The sequence below is a fragment of the Mytilus galloprovincialis genome, chromosome 1 (assembly GCF_965363235.1).
Source record: "Mytilus galloprovincialis chromosome 1, xbMytGall1.hap1.1, whole genome shotgun sequence".
Classification (NCBI taxonomy): domain Eukaryota; kingdom Metazoa; phylum Mollusca; class Bivalvia; order Mytilida; family Mytilidae; genus Mytilus; species Mytilus galloprovincialis.
The window spans coordinates 113,342,229-113,363,807 of record NC_134838.1 but is presented as its reverse complement, the minus strand read 5'-3'; the positions used below and the strand labels follow the sequence as shown (position 1 = coordinate 113,363,807).

Below are 21,579 nucleotides of genomic sequence, written 5' to 3'. Positions count from 1 at the left end.
TGTCGAAACCTTCATCGAATATTATGAAAATGCCGAAGAAGCTTTTTCTATGACTAATGTCTAAAGATAAAATTTTGAAAGCATTTGTTTTCGTTCATTTTTCTGTTCTTTTCTGATAGAAATATAGTCGGACTTTTCTTTACGTAATTAATTGTTTTACATGCTCAATTTATAAACCTTCATAGATTGTCGTGAAAATTCCAGATCAAGAAAAAAATATCAAAAGATTTTTTTTTTAAATCCCTTTAAAGGAATGATACATTGATTCACTTTTTGTGGGAAGATCTCCTAGATGTTCCAGAATTTTTTTATATTGCACCTCTTAGAAATTTTTTTCCCGTGTTCATTAAAAGGTGCTTTTGTCGATTGTATGCTCACTCACGGCACCCTTTAAACTTATTTAAAAGTAATATTGGTTTGGACGTTTTCTCTAAAACCAATGACCATTAGGCTAGGTTCCAGTTTAACACGATGAATAAGTTAACATATTACAAAATTTAACCAAAACAAATAAACCATTTAGATTCAAAAGTATGTTGCTATCAATGATTTTTTACTGACAGGAATCATTATGGTATCTCATTCTCCATAGCTTTCCCTTTCGAACCCACTACCATCAGGGGCTTTAACATTGAGCGGTTGGAACCCCTCATATCCCTCGCCAAGGTTCGGACGTACACGTAAAAATGATCCAGCTACGCCACTGTCTATTAATTTATTTGTAAAAAAATCTAACTATTGTTCCTGTTCTGTCTGAAGACATCTGTCTCAGCAAACCGGATGTATTCTGGTTGGCCAATAAATATATGTTCCAAATGCTTCTCATATGCTTCTCATTCCTGTGTTAGTTTGCAAAAATGAACTCAAACATATTTGGATTATATCTTTGGAGCAACAAAGTCAAGTATGAATACCATTATTTTTGTCTTTGGATATTTGATAAGTGTATAACACTAGTACTAATAGTGTAGTGATACCAGTATTTTTATGCCTCATTTATGGGCGTTATGTTTTCTGGTCTGTGGGTCCGTTCGTTTGTCCGTCTGTTCGTCCGTCTGTCTTGCTTCAGGTTAAAGTTTTTGGTCAAGGTAGTTTTTGACGAAGTTGAAGTCCAATCAACTTGAAACTTAGTACACATGTATGTTCTTTATGATATGATCTTTCTAATTTTAATGACACATTAGAGATTTTACCCCATTTTCACGGTCCACTGAACATAGAATATGATAGTGCGGATGGGCCATCCGTGTACTGGGGACACATTCTTGTTGACAACTATCATGATCATGCAACACTTAAACTCGGAAGGTGTAGTTTTAATTGGAATCTCATCCTCTACAGTGCCTATCTAAATTGATCAAATATCTAACTTTTGAGTTCCCTAATTTAGCAGAAACTTTATTACACAACTCATCAAAGATCATCAAATAATTTTTGACCTAAATGGTGAAAGCTCGATACCTGATAAAGAAAAATGGTAGATTTAATGACTTACCTTATTCTCTTCTTTTCACCACTTAAAATTTTTCTGCAATTAAATTGTGTTAAAAAATTATGATGGATTAATATGATGTATATTTTTCAAAGATTCAAGATTCTTTATTTCTCAAACACCATAAAGTTACAATGGTACAAAGAAGTTCATCAAAAGTTATATAACATAACACAAATTTAACACACATGACAAGATGAGATGAAAATATGAAATAAAATAAAATAAACAGTATAGTAGCGAAGAGTGGTGATTAACCAGGAAGACTCACTTGAAAAGTTATAACCCTGATAAATTTGCACAGCTTTTTCAACTTATTTTTTACTTTTAACTGAAATAGTTTTTCAAATTTTAGTATGTTACATCTGTGCAAGAAAAAAGTATCCAGATATTGTGCTCGAAAATTTGCCAAAGAACTACACTGCAAAGTGTAATGAAATTCATCACCAATCTCGTTACAATGACATAAGTTACAATGTCTAAGGTCTCGGTCAATTTTATTCCATCTACCAGTTTCGATGGGTAACTTATGGTTACCCGTTTGAAATCTACAATATGTTATTCTATCTTTATCACTTAAAATATTGAGATATTCCTCAAATTTAAAATTTTGTTTATACAATTTGTAGGCCAAACCTTTTGATGAACAGTCAATATCAGTTCTCCATTTCTGTTGAAACTGATCAAATAACTTTTGTTTTGAACTAATACCCAACCACTTAGAATTAAAATTTCCTTGTGACAACCATATATTGCTATATCCACATTTATCTAATGTATCTTTAACGTATTTCAACCAATCTGACCTAAATTGGTTGTCAGAATTTTTCAAGAACATGTATTTGTATAATATTTTAGCAATCCTGTTATCATCCCCATTTACTATTTTTGACCAAAAATTAACCATACGCAGATGTATATATAAAGACATGGGATAAATATCAAGTTCACCATAAATCATAAAATTAGGTGTCGACTTCTTAAGGTTTAATAATAGTTTACAAAATTTTAAATGCACTTTTTCTATAATATCAGTATTACTGAAAACCCAAATCTCACACCCATACAGGAGGATTGGCTTCACAATTTTATCAAATAGATCATATTGTGATTTTACTGACAAGTTGTGCAACCTCCTCTTTTTCAATACTTCATACATTGCTTTATTTGCTTTTCTAACTAAAATTTTCTTAGCAATCATAAAGCTACCTGTTCTTGAAAAATTAAACCCAAGGTATGTCAATTCGTTGACTATCTCCAATGCATTTCCATCATACATAAAGTTAATATTTTTGGGTAATCTACCACCAGAAAAAATTATAATCTTAGTTTTACTTGTGTTAACATTTTAATTTCCAGGTACTGCAATATTCAAAGATTATATCTAATTGCAACTGTAGATCGGATGCATTATCCGAAAATAACACTGTATCATCTGCGTACAATAACACAAAAAGTTTTAAGTAGATATCAAACTCATTCTCTATTTCATCAGTAATACAATTTAAACCACATACATTTTTTTCTTCAATAAACTGCTGAAGATCGTTCAAATACAATGAAAATTAAAAAGGAGACATATTTTAAAAAGAGAAGATGAAGATGAAATCTGAAAAATAAAAAAATTCCTGTGGATCTGTTTTACTTGTAAGAATCTGAGCCATAATAATTAACTGTAACAATCCATAACTTTAAAACAATGTAATTATCAGTGAATTGCTTGAAAGAAGATTGCACTACCATATAAACCCGAGCAAACTTATCTTATGACATAATGTGTGTTTTAATTCAAAAGACATTCATTTTCAACTAAGTGTTTAGGTGTGTATTTTGTATGGCAGTGAAAAACAAGACCTTTTTTTAATGGAGAAGAAACAAAAATCAGTCTTTTATATTTTTTTTCATTAAAACATTGTTCCTTCTGGATAATACATGAATTGAAAATTAAACCCAAAGCTCCTTTGACAACTCCTCTTGTTGTCCATAGCACAATCATTAATGACAACTATTTAGTTACAAGAAGGTATAAACAAAACAGTGAACCTTCCAGTGTGTCTTATGGAACATTTCGTTTTCATAACCTTACTATGTTCGTTCTTATTCTGTTTTCATAAAGATGGAGAATTTTTCGTTTTTGGGGCAACCTCTTTTGTCATTTTGATATGGTCGACAATGACTAATTCCTTATCTTTGAATAATAAAATAAAGACAAATATAGTACTATGATTTATCGTTAAATTTACTTTATGCCACCATAAAACCCATCATCTTCAAAGCAATCCTTAGTTCGAAAAATAGTATACACACGAGGAACTTCTGTTTTTAGAGGAATCTTTATTTTGTAAGTTTTTCTGTTTCAAAAAATGCAAATTTGAAACTGAACATATTTGATAAAAATGACAAATTGCAGTTTGAAATGGCAAGACGATGTCACTTTGTGTTGAACTTGAAACGGAAAATGTATGCAGTCTTCCAAATGTCCATGATAAAAATTCGAATTTAAAAAACTGAATCGGTCCATGAACATGCACTCTTGCTACCAAATGTTGCTCAGCACCTGTCCTAGTTCATGACAAATATGACTGTATTCCTTATACAGAAATTTTCATAAAGGAAGGGGCGGGCATTGACTGCCTAAAAGGGGATCCGCTTAAAAAAAAAAACACATTTGAATTCTCTACACTTTACATATGTATTCTTCATATTAAGACAAATTAAAAGAAATGGAAATAGTTTATTTAATTAAAAAAGAACGACGAACTGCAAATACAAAGATCTTGTTTCAGAATGAAACCAATCCAGGGACTTTCTATACTAGTATAGAAAGTCCTTGACCAATCGTACTTAGTAAAAAGGCATACCTTGTAAAACAGTAACGCTCTGATACTAACAAAAAGTACTGTCAAAACCAAGATTCATGATTTTTTGATTGACAACATATTTTTACATGTGTTTGGAGGACGGTTTATTCTATAAACATTCGGCATTCCCATGGGAATTATAACTGTGCTCCTTTTCTTGTCGATTTGTCAGTCTTTTATTCACATGAGACGGACTTTATACAGGACGAACATAATCTAGAATCATCTACAACTAATGTCCTCTCACTAAATAATTCAAAGTTGGTTGATCGCGAACACATGTAGATGCTATCCCATCAAACTTGAAATAAAGAATGCAACAAAAATAGTTTGGTCTGTCTCATAACTTGACTTGCATATAGAAATTGAAAATGAGTGTTGGTTGAGAACAAAATTTTACGACAAAGCAGATGATTTCAGCACCTAATTGTAGACTTTCCGGTCCTTTCTATGTAGCAACATTCTAGCACCACATGCATATTTAGTAAATACGATATTCCAGAGCTTGCATTTTCTAAAATGAGCCGTGATAGAGGATTACAAATGTAACAACGGATTCCAAGTGTTGAAGTTTAGGCCATCCCTTTGATTTGGGATATCTGTTTTGCAGATGACGACGGCCATGATATGTTCCGATTGTAGTAATTGTTTTCGTTTTTCCGCGAAGGGGACATCTATAAGACTTGTGGAGTCTTAACTTCCCGATGAGCAAAACGACTGTAATCACATGTGGAATAGGGTATGCTAACCCTTTTACGGCATCTGAGATCACCCCATGTGTTGTAATAGCTGAGTTTTGGATACTAAACAATCGAAAACACCTGATTATAGGAGACCTTTTCACTTGATATTATTTACATATATTGTGAAAGAGTAACACGACGGATGCCCTATCTGCTTATCCGCATACCGGGGCACTCTTTTTAAACAAAAATAATAGTATTCTATAGTCCGATAAAACCCGAAATCTATCCCTTTTCAACCAACTATGTCTGTTCGCTCATTGTCAAAGAAACTGAGTCCTGTTTATCGGATATAAGTTTGGTTTTCTGTCCGACAGTGTGTAAATGTAACGGCCATCTATAGTTTGTGAAAACCCAGAGATAAATATTTACATACATTTCTTTTGAAAAATGAAAGGAAAATAATTAAGAAACATGATTATTCGTTAAATGTTTTTTACTTTCTTAAGTTACCAAACCGGCTGTCTTTATTATCGGCATACTTACTCGTATATGATTACGACCTCTTCAGTTTATTTAAATGCCAGGATGTCCGGATCTGAGAATATATAGCTTCTTAAAAGCACATCCATCTGGTTCATTATAGCACTTTGTTCAATTCGAACATTGTTACACAAAGTCCCTGCTTTTCTGTTTTTACTAAATGAAATGATAACATTACCTCGTCACACAAGTTACCATTGTTATGTGAATTCAGCTATCTCATGATATGTGTATCCATTAACACAATCATTATTAAATGTTTTCTGGCATTCTAACCTATTTGTTAAAAAAAACCTGCGGAGGCAGAAACTGAAGAGAGGCCGACAAAACCACTGTAAAATACGACGAAAGAAACAATAGTCTTAAGTAATCTCAAGTGTTCTGTTATTAAACTAAACTAGGAATTATATATATGTTCCTGAACTAAATTATAAACTAAACTATACTTGATATAGTGATAAGATAAATAAGTTTTACTATATAATTAAAATATGATGATGATCATCACATTACTACATGAACAAATGTAATTTAATTGTAATATTGTAAGTATTAAATAATAAAATATCTAATCTGTGTTTTTAACATATCAAGATAGTTTCCGTGTAGTCGAGTGGTCTAAGTAGTCTTTCTATTGTAACACAAGCCTGTCAATACAAGATAGTGAGTGCGAATCTCACATGTTCGACTACAGTCTAGTAGTGTTCCTCTACTCACAAAAACTTACCTTGTTCTTTACAATATTTGAAATATATATTTTTTTTAGTTTTCTTTGATACATGTTCGCTGAGACTACTATAACTGCGTTATAGTAGTCTCATGTGTACGCCATAATTTCACTGTGACAACCTTGTGATAGAATAACAGGTGTCATTCTGAAAATGTGGAAGTCAAACTAGTTTAAATTTTGTAAACTAAGCTAATTTTTTTAAGTCTTTTGTTGCATCATGAATATCTAACAAAAATCCCGTAACCAATCTGGGTATTATAAATAAAATTTACGCCCGTTCTCTCCTATGAAAAATAAGCTATTTTTACGGTATTTTGATCAACCAAACGTCGTTGTCTCCCCCTTGGTCAGCTTCCGCCCATACTTTCTACAACCATGGCACTGTTTCGGCAAGTTTTAAGAAGTACCAACTTACTAAGGCAGTGTAGCAGAGTTGCTGCTGTCCCACAACAACACAGAGGATATGCTGAAATGGCATTCACTTTTGCATGCCCGTCTGATGTAAGTATTCAATGAAATCGAACACTAAATTTTTAACCTTGAACCGGCTAAAGTAAATCATAAATGTCAGTAAATATGGTTTAATCAATTTTACATACTGTTGCCACCTATAAATACATGTGAGGAAATTGCAAGTGAGAAAATATTTTTTTTGTAAACGCTAGACTATTCAAAATACACAGGCAAGTCGACCATCCAGCGTCTATGACAAGAGTTACACAGTCATAATTTATCCCTTTGAAGTTTTGCCAAGTTTTGGTATTCTGACTTTCTGAGTAAATTATATTCATTTTGAAAACAGTCTGCGCCAAAAAAAAATTCATCTACTAGTCCAGAAATTTAAATATTTACCATGTTTACTGTGTTTTTGAGACTTGTTTCATTTGCTTATAATTACAAATGATTATGATGTATGTTTCATTATAATACGTTATTTTGATTGGCTAACTGCAATCTCGCGTTATTCCTTAATCAACTTCATTAGACAATAAAATATATCATTTATGATGACACGAGCTCCAACATTAAAGTGCACATGTAAATTAAATAAAAACTTATAAAAAAGAGTTTTCCTGATCCTAGCTAAAAAAATTAATTATAAGTAATGAATGCTTCTTTTTGTAACTTCATAGGGTTGTAAAAGCATTGACCGTGCACACATTTTTAAAATGAAGCGCTTCATCCAAAATCTACTTGGGTCAACGCTTTTACACCACAGCGAAGTTACAAAAAGAAGCATTCAATTCTTAAATACATTTAATTGTAAGGTATCAAAATTAACAAACATTCAACTTCATTTGACCAGTTGACAGGGTCCTCATTTTAACACAGTTTAAATCCCCATTCATAGGGTGTGAAGATATCCATATATTGTACATGTCAATAAAAAAAACCTTCACTACTGTACGTGTGGATTCATTATTATTCGTCGGTTACCAATTTTCGTGGATTTAATTGGTACAGGGAAACCACAAATTTAAATGTTCAACGAATTGCAAATTTGCTGTAGTATTATTAAAAGCAGAGTTTTGAAAAACCACGAAATCAAATATCCAGAAAAATAATAGTTTTCTGCAATCCATGAAAATTGGTACCCAGGAAAATAAATGAATTCATAGTATTAATATTATTTCATATAGGGCAACATCTTTTAAAAAAAAAAATTTCCACTGATACTTTATTTTGGCACCTTCTGAGGGAATAAAAAAACTCAAGAAAGTTACATTTTTTGTGCAATCTCAATGCTGCTATACAATGAAATATCCATATCCCAAACACTTCTTTTTATATAAATCACAATCTGCATACTAAAACCATATTAAATTATATCAGTCTATATTTACTTAAAATGAAGTGGAATGGTAAAATTTACTACATATTAAATACATCTCACCACCTTGTCCAGTTAAAGTATCAGTGTATGTCATATATAAAATTGGATTCAAATAAAATTTAAAAAACCCAACAAATCCAAAGTATTGATTACGTTTATGTGTTTCAGGTGTTCTATGCCAATGCCAATATTCAACAAGTAGATGTACCAGCTACTAATCAGAGTTTTGGAATTCTTGCAAACCATGTACCAACAATAGCAGTACTTCAACCAGGAGTTGTTATTGTCACAGAGGAAAATGGAGAGAAAAAGAAATTCTTTGGTTAGTTGATTTTTTTACTGGCAATAGTCACATACAACTTTCATATAAATTTCATATACATGATATAGCTTCCAAGGACATTTGTACTCGATCAATATCAAAGTTGGAATATCTGTAAGTGAATTCTTACCTTTGAACCTTGTCATCAAATACTCTGTGTGTTAACATTCCTTCCAAATATAAACAGTCAGGGAACTTACTTAAATGAGTGATTTTCTAAATCACTGATTCAAGTAACATTATTTCCATAAAGGTTGAAAGTAAGAGTTGTCTTTCTTTAATAATCACCTATTTAAGTAGTACAAAATAATCACTAGAAGAAGTGATTTAATTTTACTGTAGCTTTAAATATAGAATACTAATGATCCAGGGACTAATTATGTTTCTAAACTTATCAGAACCAACATCTGTGTTGTCTAGGATGACCAGGTCATTTCAGGTGATGACCTTGTACTGAATCTACATGTAGAATAATGACATTAAAATCACTTGTTTAAGTATCAGACCTCAATTCCCTTCCCAAAAATCACATGTTTAAGTATCATTCTTTTAATAACCCCCACTAATTTTAACAACCCCCGAACAGTGGAATTTTTATCGCGAACAGTAGAATTTTATTACATAACCTGAAAGATGAAACCTTGAACTTCACAGGAAAAATACTCCCACTGCTGGGAAAACTCTTTTAAGAAAGTATCAGTTCATTATGTAAAGCCATTATTATAGCATTTTTTCAACTAAAATATAATTTGCAGCTAAATGATAGCATCAAAGGCATAAACCTTGATACTTAAAAGAAGCAAAAAATTCATTTTTTTCAATTTAACTAATGAAAAGATATTTTTAAAACCTATGTGTTTCAAATTTTGGTAAAACTACAAAATCACAATTTGTGACAAAACTTCGAATTTGCTACTCAAATAAGTGATTTAAAAATCACTTATTTCAGTAAGTCCCCTGACTGATAAAGGAGAGAACTATAAATTCAGTTAGACAAAATAGTTGAAATGCACATTGATCCAAGTCTCTTATTTTATTTTTATAAAAATTACCTGGTACATGATGAGTTTTGATAGATTTAAGCAAAATCTATCAAAAGTCTTGTTACATTTGTATATAAAATGTTTTTTTTTATGTTACATTTACAATGATTAGCTGTAAAAACATGTTTTTTTTTGGTTATATTTACAGTGAGTAGTGGTTCAGTGACTGTAAACAAAGACTCATCGGTACAGGTCCTAGCTGAAGAAGCTCATCCTATTGATAGATTTGATAGAGATGTGAGTAATCATTATAGGATCGTGTTTATGTACCGTGTTATAAAAATCTTTTCTTGATTCATTTTCATCTTTTTAAATGAAAAAATAAACAAAAAAAAAAAAAACATTGTTCATTTATCCAGAAAAGGACCTAATTTGATTTCTCAACACTAGGGATGTAGATTTTAACCTTTATTCTATGTTTGAGATTGTAAGTTGGGACATATATATCTTTTAATATAAATATAATTGATGTGGTATGATTGCCAACTAGACAATGCTCCACCACAGACAAACAACATAGAATTTTAGTTTGTCTATTGATACACTAAACTTCTCTTTTTGTTCACAACTGTGAAATTTAATATTAATGTTCAGATGAAGTGGACATTTTTGCTATTTAAAAGATAGATTGTTAAATGAGGTTGACAGTTCATCATACAATGGAATACAAAAATATTTCCCAGAGTTGATGTAAAATGTTCATAGACCAGTAATTTTTTTAAACATTTATACAACTTCTTGAATACTCGTTTCTGAAATAGATTTAAAGCACTTTTAAATGTTTTGAAATTTTGAAATTAAACCTTGTATATTTTGTAGGCTGTAAGAGATGGATTAAATAAAGCTCAGGCAGATTTAGCAGCAGCATCAACAGAGATGGGTAAAGCTGAAGCACAAGTAGCTATAGACTGTTATGCAGCTGTACAGAAAGCCATGGAATAAGACATTTAAATTCATTGTTTATACTGGAGTGCTGTTTATAGATTATTAAATTAATATGACCAATATTTCTGTCTTGTTCCTCAAAACCTTATTTTTGAAAGATTTTTATAAAACAAGAGTGCACACGCTGAAATGTCTGGCCTTCTTTACTAACCATTGATATTATGTTGATGGTCCTAAATATAAAGCTTTATTACAACTGTCGCATATAAAAGTGAACATGATTAAAGAAGATGAGGTCATGGTCATATAAACCAAATGAGAAATACATGTACACCTTACTCATTCAATACACTAAATAGTAAACCTATTGCTTAGGGTTTCTAAGAAATAGACTTAACTAAGAAAACTCAACATTGACTAATGAACCATCAAAATGAGGTCATGGTCAAATGAACCATGCCAGGCAGACATGTACAGCCAGTGTGTACAGCTTACAATCCTTCCATGCAACAAATATAGTTGACATATTGCTTATAGTTTAAGAAAAACATAGCAAGACACAAAAACCTAACACTGACCATATAACCATAACAATGAGGTCAGGGTCGGATGACACCTGCCACTTGAACATGTTCACCTTACAAACAATGCACACACCAAATGTAGTAGACCTATTGCATACCGTATAAGAAAAGCAGACTAAAACACAAAAAATTAACTATAACCACTAAACCATTAAAATTGGTTTAGGTTGGATAACACCTGCCAGTTGGACATAAACACCTAACAATCAATTTACACACCAAATATATAGTAGACCTACGGATATTGCATACAGTATAAGAAAAACAGACTAAAACACAAAAAATTAACTATAACCACTTAGCCACTAAAATTATTCGAGGTCAATGACACCTGCTAGCTGGACATGTACACCTTACAATCCTTCCATACACCAAATATACTGGACCTATTGCTTATAGTATCTGAGAAATGGACTTGACCACCAAAACTAACTTTGTTCAATGATGTGAGGTTGATGTCAAGCGAAAATTGTATGATGGGCATGAAGACCTTGCAATGTTTGCACATACTAAATTTGTTAATCCTTTTACTCAAAGAATAATGGAAATGAGGTCAAGGACAATGGACATGTGATAGACAAAAACTTCTTAAAATAAGGCATCTATATACAAAGTGAAGCATCGAGGTCTTCTAAAATATAAAGCTTTTAAGAAGTTCACTTACGCTGCTGTTGGATCACTATGCCTGTCGAGTTTTCTGCGACAAAAGTCGCAGGTTCAACAAAATAACATTGTGGTGTGGGTATTTTGAGTCTTAAGCACACATGTATTATTCTTCACCCCAACACACAGAAAAGTGTCAAACTCATAGTGTTAACTTGCTTAAAGTTTGCAATAATTTGAATCGATAAATGTTTGTTTTCAATGTTAAGAAACTTACCATGTGTCATACTATTAATCTTAGACAGTCACAATAGCATGTCAACTGAAATATCCAAAAGGGAGTTAATCTTAGACAGTCACAATAGGATGTCAACTGAAATATCCAAAAGGGAGTAAATCTTAGACAGTCACAATAGCATGTCAACTGAAATATCCAAAAGGGAGTAAATCTTAGACAGTCACAATAGCATGTCAACTGAAATATCCAAAAGGGAGTTAATCTTAGACAGTCACAATAGGATGTCAACTGAAATATCCAAAATGGAGTTAATCTTAGACAGTCACAATAGCATGTCAACTAAAATATCCAAAAGGGAGTTAATCTTAGACAGTCACAATAGCATGTCAACTGAAATATCCAAAATGGAGTTAAACTTAGACAGTCACAATAGCATGTCAACTGAAATATCCAAAAGGGAGTTAAACTTAGACAGTCACAAAAGGATGTCAACTGAAATATCAAAAAGGGAGTAAATCTTAGACAGTCACAATAGGATGTCAACCGAAATATCCAGAAGGGAGTAAATCTTAGACAGTCACAATAGGATGTCAACTGAAATATCCAAAAGGGAGTAAATCTTAGACAGTCACAATAGCATGTCAACTGAAATATCCAAATGGGAGTTACTCTTAGACAGTCACAATAGCATGTCAACTGAAATATCCAAAAGGGAGTTTATCTTAGGCATTTTTGACGGAGATCCTTTAAAACTTGGTAAATATCTGAATCCTGTCGACTGAATTATACACAAGCATCAAAGGGACAAAAATGACTCAGCATATGCAATATGTGTGTGAAAAACATTTTCCAGTTTATGTTCCCAAGGTCAAGTCACCCATAGGTTACAGACCAATAAACAAATGCATATACACTGTATATTAAATGACAAGATAAATTTCTATCCTTTTATTTTCTTTAGATTTTTAGATTTTATTACAACAATAGGATAACAAATACAACATAGCAACATCATATACATATATCCTGCACCAGACATTATAGCACTAGCAAACATAAACATAGAATAACTTTTGTTCTTAATATCTACTATTACTCCTGAGACTGGAAAAAATATAATGACATTTTCAAAAGAAAAGATTTTTAAAGTATTTTTGTTTTTAGTTTTTTTTTTGTTTCACTGTTTTTCTGTTCAATTGGAATTGACCTATTGCAGTTATTAGAACAAAGATGTTAAAAAGGTGGTTACATATTGTCAAGATACAATTACATTTTGTGCTTTCAACATCATCAGGAACCTCTGACTGAATTTATAGAATATTTTAAAATGTGCTTTAAAATAATTTCAAGTGCCATGAAGAGAAAAATATATCTTTTTTTGGCCTTTCTAAATTGAAATAATGAATTAAATTTCAAAATTTTAGGAATTGTTGAAAAAAAAATGGCACAAATCACACTTTAAATATTGTTGGGCAAAATCAAGAAATACACAACAAATTTATTCAACATGGACATGTATCACAAGTAAAATTTTACAACGGATTCCATCGAGTGTGTAGCGAAAGGTAATATCTTTGGTTACTTGCTTGTTAGCTGAGCCATGAAGTCATTATTGGGTCAGGTATACTACCCTCCTATCAAAGTAGCATAGTCCAACAGACAGAACAGTTGGTTTTCTGTCAGACTAGTCTATTCTTAAAGTAGGGTAATTTACCTAACCTAACAATGACTTCACGGTTCAGCTTACAAGGAAGCTAACCAAAGATATTACCTTTGGCTTCACACTCAATGGAATCCGCTGTAACTAAATGAAGTTCTTCCTGTTTTGCCACTTATTTATAAACATCATAGGAGATAAAAAATAATTCTGAACTGACATAAACATTCATCTTTCCTTCTATACACCAGATTTTAGCATGATTAAATTTAATGCAGAAGGTAACACTGATACTCTTAGAAACTAAGCCTCACTTTCAGTAAATAACAAATGTTCATGGTGGCCTAGCAGCAGAAGTGTTTCTAGTTTAAATAATGCCCTAAATTATTTAAACTTTCATGGCAGGTGCTTGTTTCAATGACTGACATGAAAATAACACTAGTATTTGATTTATTTTAATCCAATTATTAATGATATCAATTTCTGATGAGATAAATGAAAATAGTGATGTTATTTCCCTGACTGCCACATTAAAAAAATTCAGAAAATAAAAGTATGTAGATATTGAATACTACAAAAAGTATATCTATAAATATTCCTTATAGATCAAAAATGGCATACTTTAGACTTCAAAGGCGTGCTAGTATAACAACTTCCCAATATTTTATGTCCACTACTAACATAATTTACTGTTTTTTCCATTTTGGAATAACTTTGCACCAATTCTAAAAAAATAAGCTCCATCTTTTGATTTTAAAAACTTATAATAATCAAAAGTGTTAGACTCAGATCAACAATTTAACTGTAAATGTCCCTTCTTCAAATCTGAGTCCTACCATAACATCATAAAAGAATAAAGTGTGACAGTCGTATCTTAATACAGCTAATACCAACGTTCTGAAGTAGTTTTTGTTATCTTGTTTTATTCTGCCTGAATAGAATGAATGCACCAAATGAAAGCTTAAAGAATATATGATACTCATATGAAGGTTAATTCAAAATTTGAGAAAGACTGGATGTGTAGTTCCTGGGAATAAATTTTTGTATTATCAAAGTTGCACAAATTTATGAAAATTGAACATGTAAAATGTTGTTTGTTTATAATTGACACGTGTTTGGTTAGTTATAGGAAGGTTGGTTTGATTGGGATATTGAGTTCATGCAAGAGTGAACTCAGGTGGTTTAAAGTCATTCTAGCCATTGCAGTCAAAGTGTACAATAGCATTTTGCCAAATAATTAATAATTTATATTCGTTTGAGTTTATGAATTAGAATTTAACAAGTATTTAGAATACAGAGTGAAAAGAGATCAATATGAATTGTCAATATGGTGCAATATCACAGTATAACATTCCTACACGAAGCTTGATGATATAATTCATGAAACTGGTATATGTAGTTACAGAAAAAAGAGCAACCAAATTTTGATAGGTTATTTTTGGAGCAGAGGTATCATTAACTGCCATATTTCAAATCTTACTTTACCAAACTTAAGTGTGGACTTCAATTTGAAGAACAGACATCAATTAGAGACTGGATATCGATCTGAGTCCAACATATACAAAGAATAATAATAGAAATTGACCCTGTGAAAGAATGATAGTTCATTATCACTGAACCAGTATATATTTGTTTAGGGGCCAGCTGAAGGACGCCTCCGTGTGCGAGAATTTCTCGTTGCATTGAAGACCTGTTGGTGGCCTTCTGCTGTTGTCTGCTCTATGGTCATGTTGTTGTCTCTTTGGCACATTCCCCATTTCCATTCTCAATTTTAATAAAAATGATTTACAAAATCAACATTTACTTCTAGCAATAAAACAACTTTCATTCGCACTGACCATCACATAGAAAATATTTTTATTATAAAATGAATACAAACTGGTTGTGTGTATGTGGTAACCGTTCTAACCCTCATAGAAGGTAAATTGTCACAGCCATATTAGTTCTCTGTAAGTTTTATATACATGTATAGATATATCATTATCTAACTTTAAAATATACAAAATATTAACAAATCATAATAAAATATAACTGTATTTCAACAAATCAAGACATAAATTTAATTTCAAACATACCTCCGATTAATGTGATACAAACATACAGTTGATAAGAAATGTGTCCATCAAAAAATTACAAATTACTATACAATGTATTTTGTCAAACATTCTAATTTATTATTTAATAAGAGTTGACAGTTATCTCCCCTACTTCTTTTTTTAAATTACTGTAGCAGTAAATCAAGGTACAGATACAAAATTTGAACAAAAGTTGATACTTGGGATGAGACATATAGTTATATTTAAGTCTTGCTCCCTTCAACTATTTATATTGACCCAGGAGAAGAAATCAAACTATGAAAATGATGGTCATTAAATTCATTCATAAATATTAGATTACAATGTATTAACCACCAACACATCAGATTCATCACCAAGAAGAATAGAAATAAGTTGAAATTTCATTGTGATATAGTTATGTCTAATTTTCAAAGTATAAATAATTTTTCTGATACCTTAACATGTTACCTGAGAAAGTATGAAAACGGCATCATACAAAATGACTTTATGCTTGATGATTATTCTTTGGTTCTTAATTGTTTAAATATTTTGAATTTTTATGAATCTGTCCAGTTCACTAACCTTTCTTATTTAATGCCCTTAGTTCTGAACACTATCACTTTATGCAGTTTTGAAATAAGGAAAATTACCAACATCAAGTCAAGTCAAATGGCTTCATTTCCTTCCAATGAATCAAGCTAGTGAGAATAAAACAAATAGTCTTTTTTAATTCAGTTTTTGAAGTAAATGTATTTGATATATCTGCACATACTGCCCTTAAGCCTTTTTACCATAAATATATATTCCTATCTGCACATATATACCAAGAAAATACATGTTATACTTGACTAGATATTTAACCTTGTAAACAAAGTGTGATTTAAGACCTTAAACAGTAGGCAATGAGTATCTGTTGATGTTTGATGTTAACATTTGTGACTGTGATATACTTTAAGATTTGAGAATGAATCATATTATTTAAAATTACTATACCACATAAATTTTGTTTACTTCCAACCATTCACATCAGTAATTTGATACAGTAGCTTTCAAAAACCTGCCAATTGTTAACATTAATATAAATATGATTTTGATAGGTTGCTGAAAAGAACAACGATTTGATCATAAGAAAAATATGTGTAAAGTTTATAAGCTATCAATATTTAGCTAAAATAGAAGCTGCATCCATAATAAATGTTTAATATTTGTAAAGCATCACTTCTAGTCTTATACTAAATAGCATTAAAAAAAACAAAAACAGAACTTATCGTGGAATGATTATACACACAAATTACAAGACATACAATCGTATTTATACTCATTATTGCTTAAAATGTAACTGAATTGAAGCTTGGCTCCATATTTAACCCTTTACATATTAAAATTGATTAACTTTATAAATTAATCAAAATATTGTATAAAATCTGGAAAAAAACACTTTTTATAACAAAGTTCATCTCATTGCTAAATAAATATTTACAAATTTCATTCAATAAAAACTTTTTGGCATTTATTACAATAAATATAGACTGTACAAAATATCACAATAATGATTTTGTCTCTTTATATCAATCTCCTGAAAATATCACAAAGATATAACACACTGGCCTTCTCATAGAAACCATTCTAAAGATTTCCATGTCATACCAGCTTAAAGATATATACAAACTATAACTCTCCAAGTTACATAACTGGTCCTTCAACATCAAGTTAACACTTTAATGTATAAAAGACAGATTTTCTGATCATAGGTTTCAATTATTTCTGATTGAATCCATTTTGCAGTGAAATTTATCTTAATTCTGCAACTCTGTAATGAATATCTGTCCAGGTAATTTTAACTATACTATGAGTTGAGAATTTTGTGCAGGTTTTTCTATGTTGAAAAATGCTGAAGAATGAGTATTATGATAGAACTCACATTCTTTATTTGATAGCATCATTTGTAGGCAGCAGTTCATGCATTTGCATTAATCAATCTTGCATTTTTCTCAACTTATCAACAAACGCAAAAATATAAGCACAGAATTATTTCTGATTTCAAAATTAAACATTTCATTCTGAATTATCAGGACCTAAATCAGTAGCTCATTCATATCAATTGTCAGGACCTAAATCAGTAGCTCATTCATATCAATTGATTTGTAGTTTTAACATATTTTTATCAGAGACTGTGGTAATTTCTTTGGTTAGTTCTATCCTGTATTTCATAACATTTTCTCAGTAACTGTTTTCACCATTCCTTCTTGATTTATGTAAATGTTTTAATTAGAAATCTTTTTCCCAAACACTATCCAAGTTTTCTTGTCTCCCAACTCTCCTTGGGTCATGTATTTCTGCATTTACACCAAGTATTGATTTTGCCTCTTGCAATATCTGAAAGAATAATTTTAAATACATGTCATAAAGTATATATCCTTTAAAATTTAATAAGTAGAAAATGTTTCAAATATCAGTATATTGGGAATGTTATGGTTCAGAGAGACAAAACCTGTAAAATAACCTAAATTTAAAAAAAAAAAGAAGATGAGGGATGTCCAAAAAAAGGTAAATCAATATGTAAATTTGAGATGTCCAATTTCACCAACAAACTTCTGTCATTGTAATAAAACAATACATAGATACAGTGAACACACAATTGCATTCAAAAAGTTTGTAAAGTAATTCAGAGTTCAGATATTAATATTAAAACGGTAACTCCCTGGAATGGAAGAGCTAGCAACACTAATCTTTTAATACCAGATAAAATTGAAAATGGAAATAAGGAATGTATCAGAGACAACCCGACCAAAGGACAGAAAACAGCAGATGGCCATCAATGGGTCTTCCAATTCAACACAAAAATTTGGCACCCGGAGGCCATTTTCAGCTGTTCCCTGAACAAAATATGTACGAATTCAGTGAAATGGACATCACACTGAATTCAAAAACATATAAATTAACTAAAATTAAAAAAACATACAGGACTAACAAAGCGAGAGGCCCCTGACTTGGGACAGACACACAAATGTGGTGAGGTACATACCTGATCCATATCAAATTCATCAAACAATTCCTGTATAAATCTTCTGGCCGTCAATCTAAATGAACATGTTCCTAAAATGTATATAACCTCAGAGAAGAAACATAAGTCTTGAAAAGCCTTCGGCACTTTCTGCTTTAACCTGAAATACAAAATTACATGATTAAAATAATACAAGGTTAAATAATAATATGACAGATAAGGGTAAACAAGTATGATCATGGCACTTTGATAGAATTCAGAATACTCAGACATATATGTCACTGTTCTTTATCCTAAATCATGAGTTTTATGATCGATTTTTTGATTGATGTTTAAAGTCACTGTCAACAGTACTATTGTCCTATTTCGTGGCAGTTAGTTTTTATTGGTGGAGAAAACCGGAGTGCCCATGAGAACCACCATTGCTATCATCAATTATTTTTATTTCACTGCCAATGTACTCCTGGCAAAATTATAACAATTGAAAATTAAAATCTTTGCATTCAGTTAGATTATTATACTCACGTTAACAAACCCTGTTCTGATGACTTGACGTTGATAAAACTACTCAGACTGACAACAAACTTCTTCACTTCCTTACGTAACATTGTTCTCCCAATAACACTTTCAAAGTCTATCTTCTTGGTAGCTAAAATTATAAATTTATTCTATAAGGCTTCAAGCTTAAGAGTAAAATTAGCTGGTGGAACCAGGTTAAAATGTTTATGTTACATTCAATAAAAAATTTTCCATGGGACAAAGCTAAATCTTTCACATTTCAGTTTAGTGAAAACAGACATCTTGTACAAACCCCAATTAAGCATACATTTAAAAAAGAGCTTGTGCACTGATTTTCAAGAAAATTGACCACAATATTATTGTTTACAACCTAAATTAAATCAAATCTTTGACCAGTATTTTCCTAATATCTTCTAAAACACGGTCAAATGACAAGAATTGTCCTTATGTCTTCTAAGCTTGATCAAATGACCAGGATTGTCCTTATATCTAACAAACATGGTGTACAGAGGAGTTTTACTCACAAGATTCATTACTTGTCATACTAGTCACGCTACCAGGTGTAGCTGATGACGGCTCATTACAACTGTCCAGCCTCGTTCTCGTTTGTTTGTAGATGGAGGATAAAGATTTTGTTTCTTCAACTTCATCCCTAGCTGCTTCTATCTCTTCACCTACTGCTAGATTTAAATAAAACAATAATTGACAATAATCTCTCTTTGTGTGAGTAATCTCACAGAGTTTCAAAGTAAACAAAATAAATTTTTAATCCATAAAAAATAAAAGACGTAAATTTACGGTGTATTTAATACATTTACTACAAAAAGGTATTTTTTTTAAGAAACATTGATATTGAAAGTTAACATTTTTAGTAATGCTGTTTTAAAAATGAAAAACTGTTTCAAAAACCATAAAAGGGCCCAAACCTTTCAATTTGGAATGTTTTAACTATTTATAAACTGCAATTAACAAGAGGCTGTCACAACGACAGCAAACCGGATTTATTAACATTTATTTGTGTCCTGGCAATATCACAAGAACCATTACTGATGAATGGTGAAAGTGAAAATCATCAATATCAAATTTGACCTCCATTTTGTCATCAGTATCAACATATTAAAATTTGAAAAGCTTAGATTGAATGGCTCATGAGTAAATGCAACAACTTGAATGGAAACGCCATTTTACAATCTTTCAAGAACCATAATTCCTGAACGGTAAATGTCAAAATCGTCATTATTGAACTTGATCTCTATTTTGTCATCAGTAACAACATATAAAAATTTTAAAAGCTTTGGTTGAATAGTTCATGAGAAAATGCACGGTCACGACTGGAAACACCATTTTTCAATCTTTCAAGAACCATAACTCCTGAACGGTAAAAGTCAAAATCATCATTATTAAAATGACCACTATTTTGTCATCAGTAACAACATATTAAAATTAGGGAAGCTTTGGTAGAACAGTTCATGCGTAAATGCACGGACACGACTGGAAATTCCATTTTTCAATCTTTCAAGAACCATAACTCCTGAACGGTAAAAGTCAAAATCGTCATTATTGAACTTGACCTCCATTTTGTCATCAGTAACAACATATTAAAATTTGGGAAGCTTTGGTAGAACAGTTCATGCGTAAATGTACGGACACGACTGGAAACTCCATTTTTCAATCTTTCAAGAACCATAACTCTTGAACGGTAAAAGTAAAAATCGCCATTATTGAACTTGACCTTCATTTAGTTGTCAGTAACAACATATTAAAATTTTAAAAGCTTTGGTTGAACGGTTCATGAGTTAATGCACGAACAACATTTGATTGCCGACCACCCGACTGCCCGCCCGCTCGTCCCCGACCGCCCGCACGCCGTACATCCCCAATTCAATAACCGACATTTTTGTCACAAAAATCCGGTTAAAAATGTATTACCTACCATCATCGTGTTCTTTGAGAACATTATAATCGTGTCGTAACTGATGACAAACTATACATATAGCTGTCTCGTGTTCATCTGTGTCATATGTTGTCACTGAAGAGTGACGTGATGCACTACCAAAACCTACAAAGTAAATATAGATCCTGTTACACAAAATGGCTAAAATCAATCAGTCTCATTTCTTATGGAGTTATGTAATTTCCTAAGTACTTGCTTGTAACTTTTGGATACCATGATTGTCGATTTATGAGATTAGAACATTCTCAAACCACTTTCGACCAAATTTACTATCAGAAAGCCGTTTACCTGGTGGTTATGAATAACAAGTAACTGATTTTTCATTTGTTATATAGAATATCAATGTATAATAAAAGTACTTGCACACAAATGTCTGCTTAAATGATCATATCTGAAAAATGAGTGAAGTGTCTTTAAAATAAATTCATTCAGAAAATACAACAAAAATCAATGAAAATGTCAATGAATGATTCAGTTTGTTAACTAACCTGAAGATTTTCTGCTTTCTACTCCAGAATGTGATCTTTTATCTTCTCCTTCATGTACCTACATTATAAAGAATCCAAAGTC

The 21,579-nt window shown here is 31.3% G+C and overlaps 2 protein-coding genes across 4 annotated transcripts in view; one reads left to right on the top strand and one right to left on the bottom strand.

Moving 5' to 3' along the window:
• Positions 1 to 6,638: 6,638 nt before the first annotated feature.
• On the top strand, positions 6,639 to 10,515 carry LOC143052161 (ATP synthase F(1) complex subunit delta, mitochondrial-like). Its single transcript, XM_076225117.1, has 4 exons — positions 6,639 to 6,810; positions 8,312 to 8,465; positions 9,657 to 9,745; positions 10,328 to 10,515. The coding sequence occupies exons 1-4, from the start codon at positions 6,685 to 6,687 to the stop codon at positions 10,448 to 10,450; spliced, it is 492 nt and encodes a 163-aa protein (XP_076081232.1). The 5' UTR covers positions 6,639 to 6,684; the 3' UTR covers positions 10,451 to 10,515.
• Positions 10,516 to 12,751: 2,236 nt separating this feature from the next.
• Positions 12,752 to 21,579, bottom strand: part of LOC143052129 (rapamycin-insensitive companion of mTOR-like) — a 39,065-nt gene continuing 30,237 nt past the window's right edge. Inside the window, exons 30-36 of one of the 3 annotated variants that reach the window (XR_012971002.1) lie at positions 21,498 to 21,555; positions 20,989 to 21,114; positions 19,580 to 19,735; positions 19,062 to 19,185; positions 18,558 to 18,696; positions 17,644 to 17,908; positions 12,752 to 17,607 (exon numbers count right to left, since the gene is read on the bottom strand). Coding sequence is in view for 2 of the 3 variants with exons in the window: in XM_076225094.1 (XP_076081209.1) it covers positions 17,801 to 17,908; positions 18,558 to 18,696; positions 19,062 to 19,185; positions 19,580 to 19,735; positions 20,989 to 21,114; positions 21,498 to 21,555 (711 nt within the window). In the remaining variant the exon portion in view is untranslated. Of the gene's footprint in view, positions 17,909 to 18,557; positions 18,697 to 19,061; positions 19,186 to 19,579; positions 19,736 to 20,988; positions 21,115 to 21,497; positions 21,556 to 21,579 lie in introns of all 3 variants that reach the window. The other 2 variants (XM_076225094.1, XM_076225104.1) reach the window with 2 other exon arrangements.

What these genes read in the sequence shown, in the direction of transcription:
- LOC143052161 (XM_076225117.1), top strand. Translation starts at nt 6,685, where the DNA reads ATGGCACTGTTTCGGCAAGTTTTAAGAAGTACCAACTTACTAAGGCAG. An exon ending in AGAGAAAAAGAAATTCTTTG is followed by an intron (nt 8,466 to 9,656) that starts GTTAGTTGATTT and finishes TTATATTTACAG; the next exon opens with TGAGTAGTGGTTCAGTGACT. An exon ending in TTGATAGATTTGATAGAGAT is followed by an intron (nt 9,746 to 10,327) that starts GTGAGTAATCAT and finishes TATATTTTGTAG; the next exon opens with GCTGTAAGAGATGGATTAAA.